Below are 23569 nucleotides of genomic sequence, written 5' to 3'. Positions count from 1 at the left end.
TAAACTACTAGGGTGCTGATGAACACTCTGGTAGTTCATTGATCTTCCTGTAATTCAGTAACTGCCTGCCCATACCAGAGGTATGGGTAGACAACTACACAGACAGTCTGCAGGATCCTGACACTGCCCCCATCATCTACCGATCGCGAAAGCAATGCTTTTTCGGCTGCTCAAAAAAATAAAAAATTTTTACCTGCAAAAATGAAATTCTGCATTTATTTTTATTAAATAAAGTTGAACTTATCCTTTAACTTATCCTTTAACTAGCAGAAGTCAGTCAATAAAAAGCTTTATTTTGCTGCAATTGTTTTTTTTTGTTTTTTTTCACAATAAAGTTTTATTAAAAAACAGTGGTCGTATTACAACAATATAATGCCAAACACATTACAAACATAGTAATTGAACATGTTTCAAGTCAACCATCCAACACTTACGTTTGTTCATTATACATATATATGTGTAAAACAATAACCCGGTTGGGTCACTCAATCATGTTTGATTTCCTTTGTTCTGTATTTTGCTCATAAAGAGAACATAAAAGAACAAAAAAAGTATGCTGCAACTAGACACTGTTAAGCCTGTCTTAAGTACGATTAAAGTAACCATGTAGGTTTGGTAGAGGAAATGTAGAAATAGAAATGAAACGTAGAAAAGGAATAGCAAAGAAAGATGCGTTTCAGGAATACCATGAGATTGCTAGGCTTTCACTTATTGTTCAGGTATTTATTTGTAAGGGTCTTATAATCTTCAGAATATTTATAGACTACCCATACTCTCCATAGAGTGTTAAATTTCTCTATATTTCCGTGTGCTATGGCTCTCAATTCCTCCATGCCGTATATGTTGTGCATGTTAAGCAACCACTCTTTGATAGAGGGTGTTTTTGTGGTCTTCCAGTATCTGGGAATCAGGGCTTTTGCAGCTGTAAGAAGAAATCTTGTTAAGGATCGTTTGTATCTTTTCATTGTACCTTTTGAAATATTTAATAGGCAGCAAGCAGCTGTTAGCGAAAATTGAATTCTCAGTGATATGTTTAATAAAGTCACAAACCTTTTGCCAAAATGGACGTATCAAATAACATTCCCACCATATATGGTATGTCGAACCTTTTGCCCCATTGCATCTCCAGCATAGGTCTGATACCATGGGGAACCATTTATGCAGCTTAGATGCAATATTGTACCAGATTGTCGAAAGTTTGTAGGAAGTTATCAGGAACCATGAATCAGACCGAGACAGAAGTAAAGTTAAATCACACTTGTTTAATAATAATAATAATAATAATAATAATAATAATAATAATAAGGTAAACAGAGTAAGCGTAGTCAAAACAAGCCAGAGTTCAGGAATCGGATCGGGTAGTCAGCCAAGCAAATGTCAGAGAGCCAGAGATAAACGTAGTAGTACAGCAAGCAGGATCAGGAGCCAGAAGGAACGTCAGCCTGAGCAAGTCTTCAACAGGAACGCAGGAGAAAGTCTCTGTGATGTTGACAAAGGCAAAGGCAGGGATCAAGTGAGCTGGATGACTTTAAGTAGGCAGGACTGACAAGCAGAATCAACAACAGCTGGGTAACTGTGGAGAGAGATGGGAACTGGCAATTAGCCGACAGCTGAGCAGCCAGCTCAGAGAAGGAAGGGCTGAGCCCAGCCCTGACAGTACCGCCTCCTCAATGGCCCCTCCCCCTCATAGGACCACTGGGCTTGAGGGGAAAACATCTATGAAAATCATGGAGGAGGACAGGGGCATGTACATCCGAGGATGAGACCCAAGAGCGTTCCTCCGGACCGTACCCCTTCCAATGCACCAGGTACTGTATGCGCCCACGGAACCTACGGGAGTCAACAATGGATTGTACTTCATACTCCTTATGGTTCTCAGCCTATATAGGGTGAGGATGTGGCACCGAGGTGGTAAAGCGATTGCAGACCAAAGGTTTCAATAAAGGAGACATGAAACACATTTTAGATGCGCATACTAGGAGGAATGTCCAAGGCGTAGGCCACTGGGTTAATCCTGCCAAGGATAAGGAAAGGCCCAATAAAATGAGGTGCAAACTTCAAAGAAGGAACACGAAGTCAGAGGTTGTGAGACGACAGCCAGACTCTGTCCCCAACCTGGTAGGAAGGTGCAGGCAGGCACCTGCGGTCAGCATGGAGACGGTACCTATCATTAGCATGTTACAAAGCCTCCTGAACTTGTGCCCAAGTGGAACGAAGACCACAGAGATGCTCCTCTAATGCAGGAATACTCTGCAAAACAAACGAGTCAGGCAACATGGAAGGTTGGAAGCCATAATTTGCCATAAACGGGGACAATCGGGAAGCAGAATTCAAGGCACTGTTAATAAAAATAAAATTAAGAGTAATATGGCGCTACCTATATAAAATAAACAAACAACAGACCCATATTATTAATGTGGTGTGAAATACCACTAGGTGATAAGATAAAAATGTGCAACTAATAAATGCGATGAAAATGGTGATCAGCGACAAGCCTAAATCGCTAGAATCACTATGCAGTAAAAAGGCGACAAGCCTAAATCGCCTATGTAGTGAAACGATAAAAATGTGCAACTAATGAATGTGATAACAAATAGTAACCACTACTAAACAGTGATCAGCGACAAGCCTAAATCGCTAAAATCGCTAGCAGTAAAAAGGCGACAAGCCTAAATCGCCTATGTAGTGAAATGTGCTACCGTGGTAATAAATACCACTACTAATATTATAGAAAAAGCATGTGACGGAAGTGTAATACACTAACCATAAGTGATAATGGCAGTGATAAATACAAGTAACTATATCCAGAAAAAGTGATACTCAAAAACATATACAATTATTCAAAATAAACCCAAAAAAACAAAAAACAAAAAGGAATCCAGTCCCAATATATGTAAAAAATAGATGTGAGATATAAATCGACCAAGTCCGAGTTGTAACATTCAAACTCCTTCAAAGACCAACAAAACAAGAGTCTTTTATAATTCTTAGATGCTTGGTGACTTCCTATTGTGACTATGAACACAAGCCGCTGTTGTGAACAAACTCTGCCCACGGTAATAGGTCTGACCAGTTGTTATGATGGTCAGAAATAGGACTGATTGTCTCGTTCTGCGGCCCCATTAGACTGCAGGTGATACGCAGAGGAGAAAGCAAGCTGAATTCCCAACTGTGCACAAAAGACTCGCCAGAACTGGGAGACAAACTGACTACCCCTGTCCAAGACAATCACCTTGGGTAGTCCATGTAAGCAAAAGATCTCCTGAGCAAAAATGGAAGCCAGTTCCTTAGAAGTGGGCAGCTTAAGTGGAATACAATGACATATCTTTGAGAACTAGTCAACCACCATAAGCATAACAGTGTTGCCTTGGGAGTTGGGTAACTCCACAATGAAATCCATAGACAGGTGGGTCCAGGGCCTCTCTCCATTGGGTATGGGTTGTAGGAGGCCCACTGGAAGGTGTTGTGGAGTCTTATGCCCATACACACGGTCGGATTTTCCGATGAAAAATGTCCGATCGGAGCGTGTTGTCGGAAATTCCGACCGTGTGTGGGCTCCATCAGACATTTTCCATCGGATTTTCCGACACACAAAGTTGGAGAGCAGGAGATAAAATTTTCCGACAACAAAATCCGTTGTCGGAAATTCCAATCGTGTGTACACAAATCCGATGGACAAAGTGCCACGCATGCTCAGAATAAATAAAGAGATGAAAGCTATTGGCCACTGCCCCGTTTATAGTCCCGACGTACGTGTTTTACGTCACCGCGTTTAGAACGATCAGATTTTCCGTCAACTTTGTGCGACCGTGTGTAGACAAAACAAGTTTGAGCCAACATCCGTCGGAAAAAATCCTAGGATTTTGTTGTCGGAATGTCCGAACAAAGTCCGACCGTGTGTACGCCCTATTACACTGAGCACACACGGAACAGGCAGCTACAAAAGGCAGTTACATCAGCCCCTAGGCCACCAGAATTGTTGGGAAATGGCCCAAACGAGTTGATTCTTCCCAGGGTGGTCAGCTGCCTTGGGAGAATGGTAAGTCTGGAGCATGGCAGTACGGAGACTCTCTGGGACAAAGCAGCGGTCACAAGTTTTCTCAGGAGGAGCATGGATCTTAGCAGCAAGAATTTTGTCACCCAAAGGAGAAGCAAGACTGATGCGAACCGCAGCCAGGATACGATCTGGAGGAATCACAGGAACCGGAACCGACTCCTACTTGGAAGTGGAGGAAAATTGTCGTGACAAGGTGTCAGCCCTTACATTCTTAGTACCGGATATGAGACAATGTAATTAAAACTCGACAAGAAAAGAGCCCATCACGCCCTTCTGGGAGAGAGGCGCTTAGCCTCAGACAAGAATGTGAGATTCTTATGGTCAATAAGAATGAGAACCGCCACAGTGGTAACTTCAAGGAGATGTCTCCATTCTTTCAGGGCTAAAATGATCACCAACAGCTCTCTGTCACCAATCTCGTAATTGCACTCTGCAGGTGACAATTTCTTGGAAAAGTAGCCACACGGATGCATAGCGCTCTCAGAGTTAGGATGTTGAGACAGAAGGGAGCCAACTCCAGTCTCAGAAGCATCAACTTCTAGGATAAAAGGCAACATAGGATCAGGATGTGCCAACACAGGAGCAGAAACAAAGGCAGCCTTGAGACTCTCAAAGGCCTTAATGGACTCCAGAGACCAACTCTGTGGGTTACCGTCCTTTCTGGTCATATCAGTCAGGGGCTTGACCAGAGACGAGAAGTTACGAATAAACTTCTGATAATAGTTGGCAAAGCCCAGGAAACACTGCAGAGGACTTAAACCCATGGGTCGGCGCCACTGTAGGACTGCCGAAAGTGGAAATGACATAGCCCAGGAATTTAACCTGTTCACGATGGAACTTGCACTTCTCCAGTTTACAATAGAGATTGTTCTCTCTTAGTTTCTGAAGCATGCGACAGACATCTGTGTGGTGGCTCTCCAGGGACTTGGAAAATATGAGGATATCATCGAGATAAACCACCAAAAATACCTGCAAGAAATCTCGGAGGACATCGTTAGTAAATTCCTGGAAAACTGCCGGGGCATTACAAATGCCAAAAGGCATTACAAGATACTCATAATGGCCTGTTCTGGTATTAAACGCAGTTTTCCACTCGTCGCCCTCCTTAATCCGCACAAGATTGTATGCCCCTCTCAGACCAAGCTTTGTGAAAACCTTTGCTCCCTTGAGGCGGCCAAATAACTCTGTAATCAACGGAATCGGGTAGGCATTCTTAACCACTTCCCGCTCGCCCTATAGTGGATTGACGTCTGGGAAGTGGTTCAGTTATCCTGACTGGGCGTCATATGATGTCCAGCAGGATAACATGCTGCCGCGCGCCCCCGGGGGCGCGCATCGCGGCGATCGCTGGATCGGTGTGTCAGTCTGACACACCGCTACACCGATCTTGGTAAAGAGCCTCCGGTGGAGGCTCGTTACCACGTGATCAGCCGTGTCCAATCACGCTGTCAATAGGAAGAGCCGTTGATCGGCTCTTCCTCACTCGCGTCTGACAGACGCGAGTAGAGGAGAGCTGATCGGCGGCTCTCCTGGCGGGGGGGGGTCTGCGCTGATAGTTTATCAGCGCAGCCCCCCCGCAGATCACCACACTGGACCACCAGGGATCGCCACTAGGACCACCAGGGAAGGAGCAACATGTGCATGGCCAGGTATGTACCCCATGGCCATCCACATGTGCCCAATCTGTGCCAATCAGTGCCCAGCAATGCCACCCTTAGGGGCATCACTGCAAACAACCAGTGTCATCAGTGCCACCCATCAGTGTCCATCAGTGCCACCTGTCAGTGCCCATCTGTGCCCATCAGTGCCCATCTATCAGTGCCCATCCATGCCCACCTGTGCCAATTATCAGTGCCACCCATAAGTAACCATCAATGCCACCTACCAGTGCCCATCAATGCCACCTATGAGTGCCCATCAGTGCCGCCTATGAGTGCCCATCGGTGACGCATATCAGTGCCACCTATCAGTGCCCATCAGTGCCACCTATCAGTGCCCATCATCAGTGCCACCTCATCGGTGCCCATCAGTGCTGCTGTATCAGTGCCCGTCATTGCAGCCATATCAGTGCCCATCATTGAAGAAGGAAACGTACTTATTTACAAAAAGTTTTAACAGAAACAAAGAAAAACGTGTTTTTTTTCAAAATTTTCGGTCTTTTTTTATTTGTTGCGCAAAAAATAAAAACCACAAAAGGTGATCAAATACCACCAAAAGAAAGCTCTATTTGTGGGAACAAAATGATAAAAAAAATTGTTTGGGTACAGTGTAGCATGACCGCGCAATTGTCATTCAAATTGCGACAGCGCTGAAAGCTTAAAATTGGCCTGGGCGTGAAGGTGTCTAAGTGCCTGGTATTGAAGTGGTTAATTGTGAAACTATTGAGACCCCTAAAATTAATACAAGGTCTCAGTTCACCGCTCTTCTTCTTCACAAAGAAGAAACCAGCACCAGCAGGAGACGAGGATTTGCGAATGAAACCTCAAGAAAGTGCGTCTGCAACATACTTCTAGATGGCCTTATCCTCCAAGACCGACAAAGGGTAAACCCGGCCACGAGGGGGTATGGCACCAGGTTGAAGGTCAATAGCACAATCATAAGGCCGGTGTGGAGGCAAACTACTGGCTTGACCTTTGTCAAAGACATCGCTAAGACATCGCAAAAGACATTTTATCTAGAAGTTATCCAGATTTTGTTTGCTAATTTTGAACACTATTTCACAATTTTGACTTTTTGATTTGGATCTATATATATTTTTTGAACACACACTACGAAACACCTATGTTGGTGTTTCATGTTTGGACTTTAGTTGAGAATGTATTTATGATTTCAGATATTATCAGTTTTTTGTGTTAAGAGATTAACTGTTTTTTGCAATTGCACTTTATAGAGAACACGGTTTAATTAACTTGTTAATTATTTTTTCAAAGACAACGCTAAAATCACGGTACTCCTCCGGCAGGGAGGAGAGTGAATAGGTGCACAGGACCTCGGTTACCTTCTGGAAGCATGTCTGACTGCATTGTGGTGACCAGGAGAGAACCTCAGCATGGAGCCAATCAAAAGAGGGGTTGTGGCTCTGTAACCAAGGATAACCAATAACCAGGGGAAACCTAGGTGAAGAAATAACTTGGAATTGGATTATCTCATGGTGAAGAGCCCCTACGGCCTTGGACACGGGAACCATCTCATGAGTCACATGGGCAGGCTGTAGAGGTCTCCCGTCAAGAGCCTCAATGGCAAGTGGAGTGTTACGCAACTGCAGCGGAATCAACTGCTGTGATACAAAGGCAGTATCAATGAACAGGCCTGCAGCCCCAGAGTTGATTAGAGCCTGTATCTCGATGGACAACTCAGCCCAAGAAAGGGTGACCGAAACCAGGGGATTATCCTTCTGGATAACTGGGGATGAAACAACGCCACCTAAGGTCTTTCCATGACAGAACCTCAAGGTTCGGGCGTTCAGGTCAAAAAGTGAAATGCCTGGCCACAATAAAGGCACAATCTCTCTCTCCTCCTAAAGGCTCTCTCATCCGCAGAGAGACGCGTGAAGCTCAAGTGCATGGGTTCATCTTCACTGACCGACTCAGTACCAGGAGACATGGGAGGTGAAGGAGGCATGGGTGGGACTGCAAAGCTCGGAGGCAAATGTACAGGAGGTTTCCGCAAGCGCTTCTTAAAAGAGAGTCTGAGTCTGGAGTCAATGAGGATGGCAAACGTGATCAACCTCTCCTGCTCAGTGGGTATATCTCGGGCTGCTATCTCATCCTTGATGGAATCTGAGAGACCATGAGAAAAAGCAGCCACGAGGGCCTCATTGTTCCAAGCAACCTCTGCTGCCAGAGTACGGACTTTAATGGCGTAGTCGGCAACAGTTCTCGTACTCTGATGGACATTAGGCACTTGGCAGCAGAAGCGGAGCATGCGGGAACGTCAAATACCCTATTAAAGAAGGCCACAAAGTCAGAGATCAAGTGAGCTGGACGACTTTAAGTAGGCAGGACTGATGAGCAGAATCAACAACAGCTGGGTAACTGTGGAGAGAGATGGGAGATGGCAATTAGCCGACAGCTGAGCGGCCATCTCAGAGAAGGAAGGGCTGAGCCCAGCCCTGACAGAAGTATCTTGATGTTGTGTGCTAATCGAGCATTTGTGTGCGAAAACATAAGCATGAAGCCATTGGTCATCGCTAAAGGTGGTGTTCAACGTATCTTCCCAAAACCTTTTGTGTTTCTTTTGCTTCAGTAAGTCCTGGAGCTTGTAACCAAGTGTATGCCAGAGAAATAGTTTTCTCCATTTTTTCAGCTGTTAAACAAACCTCCTCTAGTGAAGATAAGAGCCTAATACAGTGAGTGCATTTATTGGGGTTTGAGACAAAGCTGTGAATTTGGCGATATTCCCAGTAAGATAATGTTTCTTGTCCGTTAACCTGTTGAAGCTCTTGTAATGTTTTCACTTTATGCTTGTCAAAGCAATGAATTGCTAATAGTGGTTTTGTTTCACCCCGTCTGTTCTGTTCGTGCTGTTAGGCCAGGAGGAAACTCAGGATTGTTATGTATTGGGGTAAATGGACCCGGTGAGGAGATCAGGTTGGTGTTTTTACTGATTATCTGCACTGCTTTTAGTGTGGCACCTATTGTTGGATGATTTTTAAAGTTGCGTAGGGCATGCGGCCCATGCAATCCAAGGTGTATATTTAATCGGAATCGGCCCTGTATCATCTTCCAGACTCACCCATTCCTTATTGTCTACATCACAATGCCAATCAATTATACAGTTCACATGTGAGGCTAAATAGTAATTTTTAAAATCTGGAAAACCCATACCTCCGACATGTTTTGGTGAGTAATTTAAGATTTATACGCGGATGTTTGGAGTCATGGAGATCAATGCTTGGAAAAATCTCATTGGCAGCTGGACTGGACTAAGATTCTAGGTAAAAGTGTCATTTTTATTATGACAGCTCTCCCAAACCAAGAAAAATATTTCATAGACCATTTGTCCAGATCCTTATTAATATTCTGTAAGAGGGGTTTAAAATTTGTTGTGTATATTGAGTCTGTTTTTGGGGTGAGCCATATGCCAAGATATTTAATGGCTTTGTCTTCCCATTTAAAGGTGCAATTGTCCTGTGTGGTAACTAAATTTTTCCCTGATAATGTTAGGTTTAATGCTTCAGATTTCTTATAGTTTACTTTGAAAGATAATTGTAATGTGTGAAGATTTTAAATAAGTTAGGTAGTGAGATACGTGGTTGAGTGATAAAAAACAACAAATCATCTGCATATGTCGCTGATTTATATGTTTTTGCTCCCACCTGAAAACCCCGAACTGATGGTGAATTATTCACTGTCCGGATTAACGGTTCAAGGGTAAGAATGAACAGTAAAGCTGACAAAGGGAACCCTTGTTGTGTTCCATTTTTAATTGACACTGTATCCGATAGTGAGCCATTTACCTTAATTCTTGCCATCGGATTATGATATAAGGTCGAGATCCACAACAGCATGTGAGATTTCAGACCAATATGTTCGCAGGTGGCATGCAGATAATCCCACGACACTCGGTCGAAGGCTTTCTCCGCATCGGTGGAGAGAAGTATACCTTCGAGACCATCGGAGTGCGCCCTGTGAATTTGATTTAAGGCTTTTGTCACGTTATCCCTAGCTTCTCTCCCAGGCATGAAGCCTACTTGCTCTGGGCCAATCAATAAATGTAATAATGGGTCTTTATTAGGTTTAGGCAATATCGTGACATGAGCCCTTAAGAAGTCATCAGGGGTGTTTCTGGTATCTTTAAGATAATTCAAGGCTTTCAGGAGGTTTGGGAGCAAAAGCAACGGAAAAGCTTTGTAGTAGTGTGCAGTAAAACTGTCTGGGCCTGGGGTTTTTCCCTGTGATTTAACTGCCTGTAGTAATTCATGTTCCGTAATTGGTCGTTCTAGCTGTAGTGTATCCTGCTCTTCCAGGACAGGTAAACCACTTTCTACTAGGAATTGCTTGACTAATTGGGAACATGTTCCAATCAATTCAGCTGGCTTATGTGGATGTGGTAGATTATACAGTTTTATGTAATAATTGTGAAAAACTTGGGCTATCTTGTCTGTCTCATGTATCAATTGATTGTTGTTGTTTCTAATTGCTGCTTGTAGAAAGTTGTGTCTCTTTTAATGCTCTCGCTAGAAATTTCCCTGTTTTATCACCATGTTCATAGAAAAAGCCTCTTTTAAGAAAAATAATTCTCTGTGCTCTCAGGTTTAATATAGATTGCAACTGTTTACATAGCTCCAATAGCTCAACAGCTACATTCATGGCTATTGATTGTTTATGTTGGGCGTCTAAATTGTTTATCTTAGTCACTGGGTCATTTAATTCTTTCTCTGCTTCCCATTTCTTTTTAGCCCCCAATCTAATTAATTCCCCCCTGATCGCACACTTATAAGCTGCCCATGTGGTTAATGGGGATATTTCCTCTGAAGTGTTTTCATTAAAATATGCTTTGATAGCCTCTGACACCTTCGTATTGGGCTAGTGTGTCTGTGAGTAAAGATGGGTTCAATCTCCATGTACTTTTTTATGTACCTTTTGTTGGGGAGTGAAGAGACAGAGAGATGGGTGAATGATCTGAAAGGGATTTGATGCCAATCTTTGCTGATCATAATAACAGAAGATCTCTTAGTGATAAGAAAATATAATCTATGCGCATGTGTTTATTGTGTAAGGTTGAGAAATATGAGAAATCTCTACCTGTAGGATTGGCTGTGCGCCATGTATCTACTAATGTGAGGGAAGACAATAACAACTTTATTTTCTTAATTTTTTTATATGGTACACTGGATGTGCCATCTGACGTATCTTGAGATGGATTTAATGGTAGATTAAGGTCCCCGCCTAGAATAATACAACCTTGGGCAAAACTCTTTAGTTCCTCAATCATAGTTTGGAAAAACGACACTTGAGCGGTATTCAGAAAATACACATTCGCCAGTGTTATGGGAATCCCTGCCCAGTGGCCTTTGAGGAACAGAAATCTCCCATGTGCATCTGCATGATGTTGTGAAATATCTATCCCTGCAGTCTTATGTAACATGATAGAAACCTTCTTGGACTTAGAGTCAGGGTTTGTGGCGTGAAAAACCTGGGGATAATGTTTGTCTCCAATTATTTGGATTGTCCCTGATTTAAAATGCGTTTCTTGCAGGCAAACTATCTTTGGGTGATTTTCTTTATTCCTTTAACCTCCCTGGCGGTATTCCCGAGTCTGGCTCGGGTTGGATTTTACATACCAAAAGCGGTATCCCCGAGCCAGACTCGGGCTTGCATCGCAGGATCCAGGAAGAGTTTACTTACCTTGTCCCCTGGATCCTGCGATGTCTCCCCGCTGTGATCGGCGAGCCGCTGTGTCTCGCTCGATTCACAGTGCCGAGCTCCGTTCCCTGCGAGCGTTGCGACGCACGGGGACGGAGTTCGGCGGTAAATTCAAAAGTGAAACACACAGTATAGATACAGCATACTGTAATCTTACAGATTACAGTACTGTATCAAATAACTACACATCCCCTTTGTCCCTAGTGGTCTGCCCAGTGTCCTGCATGCAGTTTTATATATATATATAAAACTGTTCTTTCTGCCAGGAAACTGGAGATTGTCCATAGCAACCAAAACTGTCTCTTTACATCAAAAGTGGTTTTAGAGCAGCTAGAAAAAAGCGATAATAAATTATAATCACTTGCAGAATTGAGCGATAGTGATTTGTGAGGAGATCCGTCATCAAACACTAAAAGTAACAAAAGCTAAAATTCTGCAACTGAGCAAATTTCAGTGTTTTTGATTTGATTACATTATATAATTTTTATTATTATTATTATATTATTATTTGTTATAATTATTTATAGTTATTATTATAATTTTTTATTTCGTTTTTCAAAAACTTTATCATACCCGGGATGTCTACTAGACTCTTGTTTGGACAGATTTAAGTGAACTATTCCTAAGAATTACAGGCCTACAATATAAAATGCCAAATTTCTGTGCAAAATAATTGTACCGCTTTCAGCACCTAAAATCAGAAATAATCATACCGCCAGGGAGGTTAAGTATGGAGGTACGTTTTTTCTGTGTATTTAGGCCTCTCACATTATGAGGGACTAGAAATGGTCTTTTATCCAGCCTGGAGTAGGCCATGACAGATTTGATAGTTGCTTATCTGAATCTAACTCTAATGCCCCTAGCAATGCTCATGTATGTGAATGAAGGTAGACCCAGCTATCTCAGGTAGATAGTGTGAGAGAGAGAAAAAGAAGGTAGAAAGCTTGAACTCCTATTAAGAGAAATAAGAGTAGGAAAAGAAGAAACGAGTGGTAGTGTACGTCTCTGGTTAGCAACCTAAAGAGAGAAATAGGGGATTACTCACTCAGCTAATTTGCCGAATGTAATCCTCAGGTAGAGGCTGTGGGAGGTGCTACAGCGTAAATGTAAAGAGTGTGAATTAAATATCAATCTATATAGTATGAATATGTGTCTATAACCGAAAATTCTCCAAACACCTCCCGCGGCCATTATATAAAAGTGTCTTAAAGGAGCGAATGTGCCCCTTCCAGCCCTAAATGTAGCAATAACAATAATATGGACAAGTATCCCCACTTTAAATGTAATAACTGAAAAATAGCAAAAAACATTTTGAAAAAACATGACAACAAGGATTTCCGCCAGCCCAAGCTTATTATAATTTCAAAATCCATATAATCTTGTACCTAGGCCCTGGGTAGCGTTATATAGTAATACACATTGTCTGTAATGTTCACAGCTAACACATACCTGCTTTCCTTGCGTTCACTATTATTGATTTACCTAAGCAGTTCAGTCCTTAGGATGACAACAGCACCACCCTGTGAAAAGAAACAAGATAATGTCGACAATATGGGTTAGTGAGAGCATTGTCCTACACCCCGTGAACATCTGGATTCCAAACTTGAAATCCCCCTCTGATCCTTTCCCAAGGACTCTGATTGAAAAACTGCAAATTGGGAGAATTCCTGAAATGTCTCCATATGATATTGCTCCTCATGCTATGCTTATGAGTAAGCATCTCCTCCTGACTAAATATCAAACAATCTCTTGTGACACTATTCTTCAAACAGTCAAGCAGCATAGTTATTTGCTGTAATAGAAAAAACTCCTGTGTTTGATTGAACAGCTTTGAATGCATTACCCATAAGTGTCACTAGGTGTCATCAGTGGATAGAACATCCCATTAGGAACAACTGCTGGTATTTACAATGCATAAACGGCATCCATTATAGAATGTCAGTTTCCGAGTATAAGTGCAAAACAAAAGAAAGAGAAAAGATGAGATGTGTTCATCTGATCGTCATGAGATCAACAGTATCTAACCGTAAAAAGAACTGAATCCAAAAAAAAAAAAAACAAGTAATTTTCTCAATGAACGGTTGAAACAAAAGGAGCATATCTGCATCCGTAGATAGCCTCCGCAGTATTGCAGGAGTGGACTTTCAAGCATAGTTACGCTGTTCAGGTCTCTTCCTGGAACCTGAATCCTTTGGCCGAATACGGGAACTTGCCGTGATTTGGGCCTGTGCGTTTGTTAAATTTAGATTTCTTGGAAGAAGGTGGCTTTGTCGATGAAGCCTGAGGGGAGTGAGGTGGTGTTGAGCCATGTGATGATGATACCACCAGGGAGGTAAGTGCAATTGCTCACAGAATAATGCGATGTCCTCTGATAAGCGCAGATAATATTGTCTGCCTTGATATGTGGCATTGAGGGCAAAAGGAAATTTCCATCTATATGGAATACCCTTCTCTCTCAGGACCTCCAGCAGAGGACACAGTGCTGGACTGTTTTTGAGGGTAATATGAGAAAGGTCCTGGAATAGGGATATAGGCTGATCATTAAAGAAGATGTGATCATTTTTTCTGGATTCGTTTAGGATTTTCTCCTTAAGTGAGAAGCTTTGTAAGCAGAATACAATGTCTCTCGGAGGGGCTGTGTCTGCAGGGCGCGGATTCAGTGCCCTGTGAGCCCTGATAAATTCTATATCCGTATCTTTGGGGTGTTCCAGGAGTTCATTAAAAACAGCTTGTAGTGCTGGTTTTATCTGGGCAGATTCTATGGTTTCAGGGATCCCTCTGACTCTAATATTTTGTCTCCTCCCCCTGTTGTCAAGGTCCTCCATATGTCTGTTTACTTGAATAAAGTGATTAGGATGGGCATATACTACAGATCCCAGGTGCTCTATAGCCCTGTCCCTTTTAGCTTCTGTTTTCTCTGTGCTAGCCATCCGCTCATTAGGGGGGAGCAGGTCAGCTTTCAGTTTAGTTATAGCTGAAGAGAAGGTATTTTTTGATGTCAGCTGCTATCTGTGTCATCTCTGATAGCTGTACTGGGTGTTCTGTGCAGTCTGTATCCCTTACCAGATCCTCCGCAGCTGACAGGGAGTCTTCACTGGGGTTTGCCTCGTGTTGCAGCATCCCATCTTTGGTCTAGTGTGGCCTCTCGTTTGTGGGGTTTGTGAGCCGAAGCACTCCGTTATACTGTGAATTCCGGGCACTGAAAGTGAGCGCTGCTGGCTGGGACCTGTAGTGTACTTGTCCTTTTTGCCCACATCCAAAACGAGCGGGCTGGATGGGGATTAAGAGCCGCGGGTGTGAGGAACTCTTCTAGCCATTCCTGCTGAGCGCTAAGCCACGCCCCCTCGCAATTGTTTAACTCTTTTCATTGCCATCCCTTTATTTTTGAATGTAGGACCCTCACTTGGCCCACCTGGTAAGAGTTATATTTACACTGACGGTTCTTTATTAGCTTCATTTGTATTTTATTTTCTATTATGAGGTCTGCTAAACATTGGATTTCTGCAATATTTGACATGTTTTAACTCCCATGTTTTGTCTCGTTTATTTAGTAAGCACATGGAGCACACCAGGTAATAATTTCACTTTCACTGACAGTTACTAATGTCTCAGCCCTTTGTAGTGTTTGTTGTTGGAGAGTGTAGATTAAAAAATCTTTTTTTATCTTTGTCCACAAAACTCCCCTAATGAGCTGGGGATGTTATACGAAGATATTTGTAAATAGTGCATTGAAGGGAATTAATTTGTTTTTAGAAGGTGTAACATGAGGGACCATTAGCACTAGTGGTAGATGCATTTTCAAGCGATTCACATCAGTCAGGAACTATATTTTATGGGCCAGGCAGCCCATGTTTATTGGAAACAGCAAAACACCAACATAAAATGTCTCTAACACAAGGGTTCTTCCCCAGTAAAAATACATAAACAGAAAATGCTAGCCCACCTGGCTCTCTTTAGCAGTACCTCTGCTCTTTATGCTGGTCACACAGAATACAGGTTCTTCAGTGCGGGTGGCTTCTCACTACTGCATTCAGCTCCACTAGTGTGGGCAGCTTCACACTGAAACATACAGCTACTCTGGCCTCAGTCCTCAGGCCATTTACTATCTCTTGCAGACAAACAGGCTCTGGCTGCCACCTGCATCTTCTCTGACTCCTGGAGACCTCCTGTCTCCCTTGGGTGGAGCAGTCTCCAATTGGGAGCCCTGAGGTATTCCTATACCTTCATTATATGGGCTGTGCTCACCTGAGCACACACCCTGCTGGTCCTCCACAAAACCTGCACACAGGTTGGAGATTCCCTGCCGCTCAAGACACTAGGAATCTCCAAACTACAGAGCTCCATGAAGGAATACCAAAACCCAGAGAAAGCTGCAAAAGAGTTTACACACACACGATATTGTCAAAAGTTTCGGGATGCCTGCCTTTACACGCACTTGAACTTTAATGGCACCCCAGTGTAGGATTTAATATAGAGTTGGCCCAGTCATGTTGGAACAGGAAGGGGCCATCCCCAAACTGTTCCCACAAAGTTGGGAGTGTGAAATTGTCCAAAATTTCTTGGTTTGCTGATGCCTTAAGAGTTCCCTTCACTGAAACTGAGGGGCCAAGCCCAACCCCTAAAAAACAACCCTGCATCATAATCCCCCCTCCACCAAATGATTTGGACCAGTGTAAAAAGAAAGGTCTATAAAGAGATGGATGAGCAAGTTTAGGGTGGAGGAACTTGACTGGCCTGCACAGAGTCCTGACCTCAACCTGATAGAACACCTTTGGGATGAATTAGAGTGGAAACTGCGAGCCAGGCCTTCTTGTCCAACATCAGTGCCTAACCTCACAAATGCGTTTCTGGAAGAATGGTAAAACATTCCTATAGACACACTCCTAAACCTTGTGGACAGCCTTCCCAGAGGAGTTGAAGCTGTTATAGCTGCAAAGGGTGGACCAACCCAATATTGAACCCTACGGACTAAGACTGGGATGCCATTAAAGTTTGTGCACGTGTAAAGGCTGGTGTCCCAATACTTTTGACAATATAGTGTATATATACTGTATACATTTAAAGCGGAGGTCCATCCAAAAAATAAAAATATAAGCCAGCAGCTACACATACTGCAGCTGCTGGCTTTTAATAATAGGACACTTACCTGTGCTGGAGTCCAGCCATGTCGGCACTGCAGCTGATGTTTCCATCACCTGTCGGGTGCTGCCGTCTCCATTGCGGGTGAGGGAACCAGGCAGTGCAGCCATACGGCTTCATGTGTGAAACCCAACTGCGCATGCGCAAGGCCCTGCTCCTCTCTCTTTCTGGCCCGGCGACAGGGGGAAGAGGAGGGAGCCCCACGGTGACGTCATGGGCTGGGGCGCAGACTCCCGGAAGTGTATTATATATTTATTGTATTTTTTTTCTAAATCATTTAATTATATTTGGTACTACTGTTGTTTTTTTTCTGTTTTAGCCTTTACCTTTGGAACTCCATGTAAGTTGTTATGAATACTTTGTATGACTGCAGCTCATTAAAGATAGCAGATTAAAACAGTGAATTTGTTTGATTTGAATTATAATGTATCTAAAAAATGTATCTTTATTTAGACTTTTAATATAACAAAGCTTTGTCAAATCAGTTCAACCATAATACTGGTTTCACACTGCTGCAGTGTGGTGCGGGTGTACCCATGACTTTCGTGTCGTTAACCCATGGTTTCCCATTGTTTTTCTATTAGGTCACATGTTTTTGACATGTTTTTGGGTGTATCCATGGTTTTCATGCGGTTAACCCATACTTTCCTATATACTTTTAATTAGGTCACTTGTTTATGGTATACTTCTTGAAAGTAGCATCGTTGGTGCGCTTTCAGAAAATGTGCCAAAAATGGGCGATCCAATAGAAAGTGTATGGGTAACTACAGGATGCCTGCACAAAAACAGCGGGCACACCATGTAATTTTTACATGCTCTGCACACATCTACAGAGTGGGTACAAATAGGGGAATATTTATAAAGCATCAAATGTGCCATTCACTGCAGGTGATTCTTCCTGGTGCATGTCTTATAAATTACAGGAAATCATCCAACACTTGTGAATGTTTGGTGAATGTCACATTCACTGCATTATAGAAATAACCTCCACATATTCCAGCACAGGATCACAATATACAGTATATGCAGAAAAACTTTACGGTGCAATATTTATTTGATAAAGCAATAATAATAATAAACAGGACAAATAGAGAAGGGGACACAGACAACAGTATAAACCTAGTGGATGTTCTAATCCCTCTCCACTCTGTTCAAAACTAAAAAAAGAGTTTTGAATTTAGTTATAATTTAATGACAGGGGCCTTGATGAGATCATGACTTACTGGACACTGGAACAGTGGTGATTGTGGAAGTGGAAGTTTACCACTTTAACAATTTTAAACTTTACAAAACTTATTTTACAAACCGACTTTCTATTTTAAATCAGCAAAATGTTGTTTGCATGTGCACAAGGCACATTTCTGAACCACACTCACATTGATCTTACCCAGATATTCTTAACTAACAATGCAAATTTGTGTTTTCTTTTGTAGTACCTGGCCCAGTGCTACCAGCGCAACCAACAATTGGTAAAAAGAAATAAAAAAAAAAAACAAAATGTTGTTTTATGTATATATAAGACACCTAAACTCTAGCAATTTTGCATAGTGAATGCCATAGACCGTATTTATCATTGCATTAACAAATCATAACCGAAGAATATTAATAGATTCTTTAATATTCTGCTTATTATAGGGCGTACACACGGTCGAACTTTGTTCGGACATTCCGACAACAAAATCCTAGGATTTTTTCCGACGGATGTTGGCTCAAACTTGCCTTGCATACACACGGTCACACAAAGTTGTCGGAAAATCCGATCATTCTGAACGCGGTGACGTAAAACATGTACGTCGGGACTATAAACGGGGCAGTGGCCAATAGCTTTCATCTCTTTATTTATTCTGAGTATGCGTGGCACTTTGTCCGTCGGATTTGTGTACACACGATCGGAATTTCCGACAACGGATTTTGTTGTCGGAAAATTTTATATCCTGCTCTCAAACTTTGTGTGTCAGAAAATCCGATGGAAAATGTCCGATGGAGCCTACACACGGTCGGAATTTCCGACAACACGTTCCGATCGGACATTTTCCATCGGAAAATCCGACCATGTGTACGGGGCATTAGAATGGAAAAACTGTATATCTATCTATATACAGACAACAATAAACTCCAGAAATTATGTATAGTGAATACTATAGAAATAGTTATAATTTTAATCACAACAGACTATTGTAAACAGGACTTTACCCTGTTTGAGGTTAATTTTTAGTTTTACTGTGTTTGTACATTAGAGGACACAGGATGGTATTAAGGAATATAGTGATGTCCATAAGCAATAAAACAGAGGAGTGGACAACACAGCAAACGGAAATGCCTTGAAACTGCTCTTGTAGTGCAAAGTGGATTTGTCCTTAGGAAATAACACCCATTGTCACAGAAAACACCAATTAGAGCACAACAAAAGTGTTGGAGCGTTGAAACAATAATCCACACATTCTTAATTAACAATCTTTTTTAAACCAGCACAATTACATGTGCATTTAGAAAAGGTTTTTAAAACAAACCAACATGTTTGTTGTATAACAATTTTTGGGGTCACATTAGAAAAAGTAGAAATGTCCATTTAAGATAAAACAGGCATGTTTAAAACCAACAAGAAAGACACAAATCTTGAACTTACAAAGTTCACATTTGGTAGAACTTGAAGGCAATATCAGACCTGAGTATTTACAAACTGTGTTTGATATTGCATTCAGATGGGGTGAAGTCACCCCAGGAAAAGCCAAATTTTGAAGATGCACACAAATTTACGAATGTCAACATGTGCTACCTGCCATCACGGGGGATCAAGGGACGTGTTTTGGGGGTGCAACCCCTTCCTCACAGCTACTTTATTATTGAGGTAGGGGCTGCACCCCCAAAACGCCTACATTGATCTCCTGTGATGGCTGATAGCACATGTTGACACACTGTGTACATCTTCAAAATTTGGCTTTTCTCAAATAATGTCAATAATTTTGGAGGGGTTTTAAACTCTCCCTAAAACATCAATGATGTTCTTCATTTTTTGTTGAACATTATTGATGTTTTTCTGGATGTTTTCCAAGTCCCTATTACACCCCATGATCTCCCGATCAGGATCTGTGCACTTTCCGAGGTGAAAGGATCTGGATCCACAACATCACGATCACCTAAAAAGATAGAAACCAAAAAACATCATGTATTATAAATATGCCGCCATCCATCTCTTACCTGAGCCTGTGGTCGCAGACACTCACCTTTTGTGCTGCCAATTTCCACCACGTCTTCCTCCTCCTGCTCTGCTTGGCTTGGGTGGATTTCCCCTTCTTCCAGAGGTGGGGGGTCTCTGGTCTCCTCGGATGAGGGGTGTCCTCCGAGTCTTTTATCCCCTATGTAAAAAAAAATAGGTATACTTAGCACATAGATATTTGATGGCAGAACTATAAATATGAAACATTGCTTGGAAGTGGGGTACAATTGTCTGTTTTGGCAGAGTTCCAAGATGTTGCATTTTTATTGTCCTTTGTCAAGCTTCAATACTTTACCTGTTTTGTACAAGCTTCACAGATGGAGACATCTCTATAGTATACACTGCAGCACCTGTGTGGGGCCCCTTAATAAAAAGGGTGTTCTGGTGTCCCACACTAGTGCTCCAGCATCCAGATGTGTAAACAGCTGCTCAGTGTCCTCTCCTTACACAGAATCTAGTTTGCATTTCATTCTAGTAACAAGCCCATCTACACAACCAAATTATTTTTAGACAAGTAGGCCCTAAAAAATGTGAGCAAATGCATATGGCCAAAACAATGGTGTTTTCTAGGCCGAACAAAAAATGTTTGATACGAACGAATAATGTGCCTATGAACATGAAAGTTGACATTTTAAGCTGGATAACAGTTAAGAAAAGCACATGGAGCAGCACGAACGTAATAAACATAAAGAATATGAACACAGCACAACTACTTACTTTTTTGCAGAACTCTCCGGATCTTTCTGTACTGCTCGTGCTCTCTTAATTTGAGGTCTGACCACAGTTTCCTGAGCTAATCTTTCGATCGTTGTACCCCGAAATTCCGGTGCAGACTCTTGACCACTTTCGCCATGATCTTGGCCTTTCTGACATTGGGGTTGGGGTAAGGTCCATACTTCCCGTCATAGTCGGCCCTCTTCAGGATGTCGACCATCTCTAACATCTCCCTAAAGGACATATTTGATGCCTTAAATCGTCTCCTTCTTGATCCAGATGTTTCAGGCTCCGGGCTTTCCTCCTCCTCCTCCTCGTTGGTGTAATTATCTGACACCTGCTGTGTCTCCGCCATGTGCTCTTCCCCACTGCGTCGAACGAGAAGGGCTGGGGAATAGACTAGAAAGAACATCAGGGGCGGGCGGAGTTTCACGCATGCGCAGTGTCTATAAAGCGTAACAGGCGTGCGTAGTACGTACGATCTGTGAGCGGAGGAAGGAGTAACGGAGGTGCCGATCGTGATTGCGAAGGTAAGATTTAACATTGGGCCTATACTGCTTCTAGATTGAGGCCTGTATTTGCACAAGTTTAGAAGACTTTAGGCTGACATTAGGGTTTGTCTTGTGTTGTGTCTTGCAGTGAAAATGGATATCTTGAAAGATAAGGACTTTATGCCAATCTTCATTGATATGTTCAGGGAGCTGCCCTGTCTATGGGAGATAAACCACCCGGAATATAAGAACCAAACAAAGAGGAAGGCAGGCTGGATAATTTGTTGGAATTTGTGAAGACAGTGATCCCCACAGCAGACATCACCTATTTGAAGATCCTAATTGGTGGCCTGAGGAGCACTTATCTAAGGGAGCTCAAGAAGGTCCAGGATTCCCAGAGATCATGAGCTGCAGATGACATTTATGTCCCCAGGCTGTGGTACTATGACAGACTGCATTTTCTGGCAGGTCAGACTGAACCCAGGCCAGCACTCTCCAATCTTCCTTCCACGCTTCCTTCCCCCCCAGCTGAGGCTTCTGACGCTCAACCTGGGCCTTCCAGGCAGCAACATGTGGAGGAGCCCAGCTTGAGCCAGGTATAGCATTCCTCTAAATCTTCATGGTTGTCCAATCAATGATGCTAACTAGATGTTAGTTTGGAGTACTAATTTATGATTGTGATTGATGATGCAAAAACTAAAACCATGTCCCTTTTTCATACACAGGGAAGTCTCAGCCAGGAGGTGGCCGGGCCAAGCAGGCTGCCTGATATCCAGTTCCCTCCCCTACACCTTCAAAGACAAAGTGGCAGGAAGAGGAGTAACCTGGAGGAGGCTGCCATATGCCTCTTTTGGAAGGCTACAGAGGCCCTGAGAACCCTCCACAGTGTGGAGGAGGACTTTACTGGCATAACTGCCTGCAAAATGCTGCAGATGGAGGAGGGCCAATGACTCCTGTGTGGGTCTTTAATTTTGGAAGCTCTCAATAAGGGGTTGAGGGGCTAAATAACATGTGCTACCCACATTTGTGACCTCACATATAGTCCTCCTCCTTCTCCTCCTCCAGGTCCTACTCCTCCTCCTCCTCCTCCTCCAGGCCCTACTCCTCCTCCTCCTCCTCCTCCAGGTCCTACTCCTCCTCCTGCCACATCTCCAACACCAGAGCCACAGCCGGGAAGGAAGCGTGGAAGGAAGACCAGAGAGTGATGGCCCTAGGTTCAGTCTGGTCTGGCAAAATATGCAGCCTCTTGTAGTACCACAGCCTGGGGACACAGATGTCATCTGCTGCTTTCATGATCTCTGGGACTTCTGGACCAGACTGCACTCCCTTAGATATGGACTCCTCAGGCCACCAATTTTGCTGGAAAAGAATTGATGTCTGCCCTGGGGGTCAAAGGCTTCGCCAATTTCTGCTGTTTCTCCAGCGTTGCCTCCCTCTTTGTTTGGTTCTGAGCCCTTAATAAAGGAATTTTTGTTTCAATTATACTCCCCTATGTGTGTTTTCCTTCAAAAAGGACAGTTTGTTTGTGAGTAGGCAGGTACATTTCAAAGATACAATGTGAAATTAACAAGGGACACCAACACCAAGCAATCTCCTTGAGATTAAATAATACAAGATAATAATGGTGTGGTGGTAACTTGACACACAAAACACACACAAAAATATTATGGCGTAAAACCCAAAAAAAACCCAAAAACATCAGCTTTGAAAAAAATACAAACCCACAAAAAAAAATCAGCCTTGAAAAAAAAAAAACAAAGCTAAAAAAAAATCAGCCTTGAAAAAAATACAAAACAAAAATAAAACAACAAAAAAAGAAATTTGGTCAGATGTGACAAATCAAAATATATTGAAGGAATCATGATAAATAATAAAGGAAGAAGTTTGTGAGAACTCTGTGTGAATATCAGCAGCAAACCTACTTCGTTCTTCCTGCATTATAAAGAAGAGAGTGCGCTGTATTAAACAATTTAAAACATTGCAGCGTGACAAAAGTGCTCTATCCATTTCGAACACTAATTTTACCAGACCGAGCTGTTCAGTCTCGGAATTTCGTCTGAGCATGCGTGGCACTTTGTGCGTCGGAATTGTCCACACACGGTCGGAATTGACGCGATCGTATTTTGTTGTCGCAAAATTTTATAGTCTGCTCTCAAACTTTGTGTGTCGGAAAATCCGATGGAAAATGTTCGATGGCCACATACGGTTGGAATTTCCGACAACATGCTCCGATCGCACATTTTCCGCCGGAAAATCCGACCGTGTGTACGGGGCATTACTCTTGTTGGGTGCAGGAATGGGCCCTGCTGTGAAATATTAGGTCAAAAATTGTAATTACATGTCCCTGTTAAACAGGGGCAGAAAAATTGGGCCCTGGGCAGTGGTGGTGGTGCCACAACATTGTAAGCCCTCACAGTTACTCTTGTTAGGCACAGGAATGGGCCCTGCTGGGAAATATTGTATCAAAATTGTAATAACATGCTCCTGTTAAACAGAGGCAGAAAAATTGGGCCTTTGGTGGTGGTGGTGCTACAACACTGTAACCCCTCACAGATACTCTTGTTGGGCGCTGGAACGGGCCCTG

At 42.8% G+C, this 23569-nt stretch overlaps 1 protein-coding gene across 2 annotated transcripts in view; it reads left to right on the top strand.

The window, feature by feature from the left end:
• The window catches only part of LOC141131890 (integumentary mucin B.1-like), a 118643-nt gene that overhangs the window by 34946 nt on the left and 60128 nt on the right, over nucleotides 1–23569 (top strand). For both annotated transcript variants that reach the window (XM_073619680.1, XM_073619679.1), the window contains exons 5-7: nucleotides 14976–14996; nucleotides 16883–16903; nucleotides 17997–18032. In XM_073619680.1, coding sequence (XP_073475781.1) covers nucleotides 14976–14996; nucleotides 16883–16903; nucleotides 17997–18032 — 78 coding nt within the window. The remainder of the gene's footprint in view (nucleotides 1–14975; nucleotides 14997–16882; nucleotides 16904–17996; nucleotides 18033–23569) is intronic.

Source organism: Aquarana catesbeiana, linkage group LG03 (genome assembly GCF_042186555.1).
Source record: "Aquarana catesbeiana isolate 2022-GZ linkage group LG03, ASM4218655v1, whole genome shotgun sequence".
In the NCBI taxonomy this organism is placed as follows: Eukaryota; Metazoa; Chordata; class Amphibia; order Anura; family Ranidae; genus Aquarana; species Aquarana catesbeiana.
The sequence above is the reverse complement of the archived record's forward strand: the minus strand, read 5'-3'. Positions and strand labels throughout refer to the sequence as shown.